This window comes from Hyla sarda, unplaced genomic scaffold, assembly GCF_029499605.1.
Source record: "Hyla sarda isolate aHylSar1 unplaced genomic scaffold, aHylSar1.hap1 scaffold_273, whole genome shotgun sequence".
NCBI lineage: Eukaryota > Metazoa > Chordata > Amphibia > Anura > Hylidae > Hyla > Hyla sarda.
In genome coordinates, this window is record NW_026609429.1 from 121552 (window position 1) to 126552 (window position 5001).

The 5001-nt window shown below is 43.4% G+C and overlaps 1 protein-coding gene across 1 annotated transcript; it reads right to left on the reverse strand.

Annotated features, from left to right (window-relative positions):
• Nucleotides 1-2114: 2114 nt before the first annotated feature.
• On the reverse strand, nt 2115-3065 carry LOC130325649 (olfactory receptor 11L1-like). Its single transcript, XM_056553316.1, has one exon. It carries the CDS (start codon nt 3063-3065, stop codon nt 2115-2117), a length of 951 nt encoding a protein of 316 aa, XP_056409291.1.
• Between the last annotated feature and the right edge of the window lie 1936 nt (nt 3066-5001).

Here is a 5001-nt window from a genome sequence, read left to right on the forward strand (position 1 = left end):
TAATGATCAGTATAAGAGATCAGTGTGTGCAGTGTTATAGTCCCCTATGGGATAATAATGATCAGTATAAGAGATCAGTGTGTGCAGTGTTATGAATCACCCCCCTTTTCCCATAAGTTTGAATCACCCCCCTTTTCCCATAAAAAAAACACAGTGTAAATAAAAATAAAAATAAACATATGTGGTATCGCCGCGTGTGGAAATGTCCGAATTATAAAAATATATCGTTAATTAAACCGCTCGGTCAATGGCGTGCGCGCCAAAAAATTCCAAAGTCCAAAATAGTGCATTTTGGGTCACTTTTTATATCATGAAAAAATAAATAAAAAGCGATCAATAAGTCCTATCAATGCTAAAATGGTACCGTTAAAAACTTCAGATCACGGCGCAAAAAATTAGCCCTCATACCGCCCCATAGACGGAAAAATAAAAAAGTTATAGGGGTCAGAAATGACAATTTTAAACCTATTAATTTTCCTGCATGAAGTTATGATTTTTTCCAGAAGTGCGACAAAATCACCTATATAAGTCGGGGATCATTATAACCGTATGGACCTACAGAATAAAGATAAAGTGTCATATTTATCAAAAAATGTACTGCGTAGAAACGGAAGCCCCCAAAAGTTACAAAACTGCATTTTTTTTTCAATTTTGTCTCACAATGATTTTTGTTTCCCGTTTCACCATAGATTTTTGGGTAAAATGACTGACGTCATTCCAAAGTAGAATTGGTGGCGCAAAAAATAAGCATCATATGGATTTTTAGGTGCAAAATTGAAAGAGTTATGATTTTTTAAAGGCAAGGAGCAAAGAACGAAAATGCAAAAAACGGAAAAAACCCCGGTCCTAAGGGGTTAATGACATCACATTTTGCCATTCAGTGAGTGATGTCATTTTCTATATACGGGACTTTGGAATCAGTGATGTTATATTTAAATAGTTTGGACATTTCTGTACATGGCCATACCAAAAATGTTTAATTCATTATTTATTTATGTTATTTGAAAAATGGGAAAGTAGTAAAAAGATATCAGTGCTATTAGTTTAAGGGGTATTAAAATTATCAATAATAATAATATGTTGCTGAGGCAAAGCCGGGGGGTGGGGTGGATGGGGTGGGGAGGAGGGGCTGGTAGGTGTTTTGAATAGATAAAAAACATACTTACCTATCCCCTGCTGGTCCCTGTAGCTCCTGTTCACCTCTGTCCGGTTCCCTGATCTTCTGACTTTTCCTTATTTTTGGACAAGCTCTCGGTGCAGGACCTGCCGGCTCAGCCAATCACTAGTAGAGACAGGACACCACGGTGAATGGTGAATGGTGACTGAGCCGACAGGTCCTGCTCTATGCGGCATTCTCTGAAGAAACAAGATGAGAGATTAAGGAACCAAACGGGTAAGTATGCTTTTTCTTCTATTTACCCTGCTCACATCAACAATCCCAGAAGCAAAGAGCATTCCAAGACTGGAGGCGCAGCCCCGCATAGATTGCGGATGCTGCTCTTTTGCCGGATGACCATTTTAAGGGAGCACCGGACCATATACCAACCAAAGGTCCCACCAAATGAGTGGACCGGGAGAATTGAATCATGGGTAGTCATATTTTATTTGCAATGGGTTGTGCAATCGGAGCCTTCCTCAGCCAAAACTGACATTGACGTTCAGCATAAAAGTGCTTGAAGGGGTTGTCCCACCAATAGATGTTATCCTGTACCCAAAGGACAATGGATAGCTTTCTGGGACCCCTTTGATCTTGAGAATGGGGACCCGAATCTCCTGTCAGAACATAGCATCCTGCATGTGCACCACCATGTCTAAAAGGAGGCTTGGGTCACCATTCCTGAGATCGTGCAGGACCCCAGAGATTTTACCCATCGCAATCAGAGTTACGGAATAACTTCTAATTGTGGGACGACCCCTTTTGGACACCACATGGTACCTTCATGTCCCAATGATTAAAAATGATCAGAAGCTATGACCAGATCATCAGCCATAATGACCAGAATCAGAAGAACTTCTGAACCCAGACAGGTGTTATGGTCAATACCCTCTGTAGTGTCTCAGATGAAGGAGAGTAGACATGATGGCGGAATGATGGAGGAATTCTTCAGAAGGAATTAGAAGACATTTTTCTTGAAAACTGCAGAAAAGTTATTGAAAAGTTTCTTAAGGGCCTCCTTAATATCTGTGTTACTCAGACTGTATATCATTGGGTTAAGGAGCGGAGTCACCACCGTGTAGAACAGGGACAGGAAGGTCTTGGCATTTTGCTTGCGTGGAAACACGTAGGTGGTAATAAGAGACCCATAGTAGAGAGAAACCACGGTCAGATGGGCACTACAGGTGGAGAAGGTCTTCTGCCTCCCGGTCACTGACGGGATCTTCATGATGGTGATGATAATGTAGACATAAGAGACTATGATAACTACAACCGGGCAAATGGCAAGAAAAATAACCAAAAACAAAGTCTCCAACTTCATCATAAAAGTGTTGGAACAGGAGAGCTCCAGTAATGGTTCTAAGTCACAGAAGAAATGGTCAATGACATTCGGTCCACAGAAATCCAAGCGACTCATCGTGAAATAGATCATCACCACAGTCGCCAAAATCACCAACCAGCACAACAGGACGGCCCGTGTACAGAAGGCGAGGTCCATGATGGAGGAGTAATGAAGAGGGTTACAGATAGCCTGGTACCGGTCATAGGACATCACTGTCAGGAGGAGACACTCCAACGCCTCAGAGGCGGAAAAACAATAATATTGTATCAAACATCCTAGAAAAGACACAGAACTTCCCTCATGTAACACGATGTGAAGCATATTGGGCGCGATGGTGGTAGTGAGCAAGAGGTCGGTGAGGGAAAGCTGGGTGAGGAAGAAATACATGGGGGAGTGGAGGGATCGGCTGGAGGAGACCACCAAAATGATCAGGAGGTTCCCACATACAGTCACACAGTAAGTGACCAGCAAGAGAAAGAAGAAACCGAGGTGAAAACTCTTCAAATTCTGAAACCCAAGGAGCAAAATCTCTGAAACTTTACTGAAATTCTGATGATGTGAAATCATGATCCAAAAATGTGCAAACTAGGAGGAAGAAAAAAAGAGTCAACGATAAGTGCTGAGCGGTGGGATGTATTCATCATACATCTCCCTCATTCCTCCCCCTCATACGCTACCCTCATAGGTCTCCCTCATTCCTCCCCCTCATACGTCTCCCTCATTCCTCCCCCTCATACGTCCCCCTCATACATCTCCCCCTAATACGTCTCCCTTATGCGTCTCCCCATCAAACATCTCCTTCATACGTCTCCCTCATACATCTCCCTTATTTGTCTCTCTCATTCCTCTCCCTCATGTGTCTCCCTCATATGTCTCCCTCATAGTCTCCCTCATGTGCCTCCCTGAAATGTCTTCCTCATATGTCTCCCCCTCATTCATCTCCTTCATATGTCTCCCTCATACATCTCCTTCATACGTCTCCCTCATACATCTCCTTCATACGTCTCCCTCATACATCTCCTTCATAAGTCTCCCTCATACGTCTCCCTTATATGTCTCTCTCATTCCTCTCCCTCATATGTCTCCCTCATATATCTCCCTCATAGTCTCCCTCATGTGTCTCCCTGAAATGTCTTCCTCATACGTTTCCCTCATACATCTCCTTAATACGTCTCCTTAATACATCTGCCTCATACGTCTCCCTTATATGTCTCTCTCATTCCTCTCCCTCATTCCTCTCCCTCATATGTCTCCCTCATAGTCTCCCTCATGTGTCTCCCTGAATTTTCTTCCTCATACTTCTCCCTCATACATCTTTCTTATAGGTCTCCTTCATTCCTCTCCTTCATGTATTTCCCTCACACATCTCCCTCATACGTCTCCCTCATATGTCTCCCTCATACATCTCCTTCATATGTCTCCCTCATACGTCTCCCTCATATGTCTCCCTCATACATCTCCCTCATACATCTCCTTCATATATCTCCCTCATACGTCTCCCTCATACATCTTTCTTATAGGTCTCCTTCCTATGTCTCCCTCATACCTCTTTCTTATAGGTCTCCTTCATTCCTCTCCCTCATGCATTTCCCTCACACATCTCCCTCAAATGTCTTCCTCATATGTCTCCCTCATACATCTCCTTCATATGTCTCCCTCATACATCTCCTTCATATGTCTCCCTAATACTTCTTTCTTTTACGTCTCCTTCATACGTCTCCCTCATATGTCTCCCTAATACATCTCCTTCATACATCTCCTTCATACGTCTCCTTCATACGGGTCCTTCATACGTGTCCTTCATACGTCTCCCTCATATGTCTCCTTCATACCTCTCCCTCATACATCTCCCCTATACACCTCTATTGTTCCTCTCCCTCAAATGTCTCCCTCACATGTCTCCCTTATACATCTTTCTCATACATCTACCTTAAACGTCTCCTTCATGCGTCTTCCTCATACCTCTTCCTCATACGTCTCCCTCATGTGTCTCCCTTATACATCTTTCTCATACATCTCCCTCATACGTCTCCCTCATACGTGTCCTTCATACGTTTCCCTCATACGTCCCCCTCATACGTGTCCTTCATACGTCTCCCTCATACGTCTCCTTCATGCATCTCATTCATGCTTCTCCCTCATACGTCTCCTTCATACGTCTCCTTCATGCTTCTCCCTCATACGTCTCCTTCATACGTCTCCTTCATATGTGTCCCTCATACGTCTCCCTCATAAATCTCCCTCATACGTCTCTTTCATACGTCTCCCTCATACGTGTCCTTCATATGTCTCCTTCATACATCTCCCTCATACATCTCCTTCATATATCTCCTTCATACGTCTCATTCATATGTCTCCTTTGTTCCTCTCCCTCATACATCTTTCTCATACATCTCCCTCACGCCTCTCCCTCACGCGTCTCCCTCATACATCTCTTTTTATGGAGATGGCATATTTCCAAGTGGTCGTAGAGACGGCATGACCCAGCTGGAATTTGCTATTT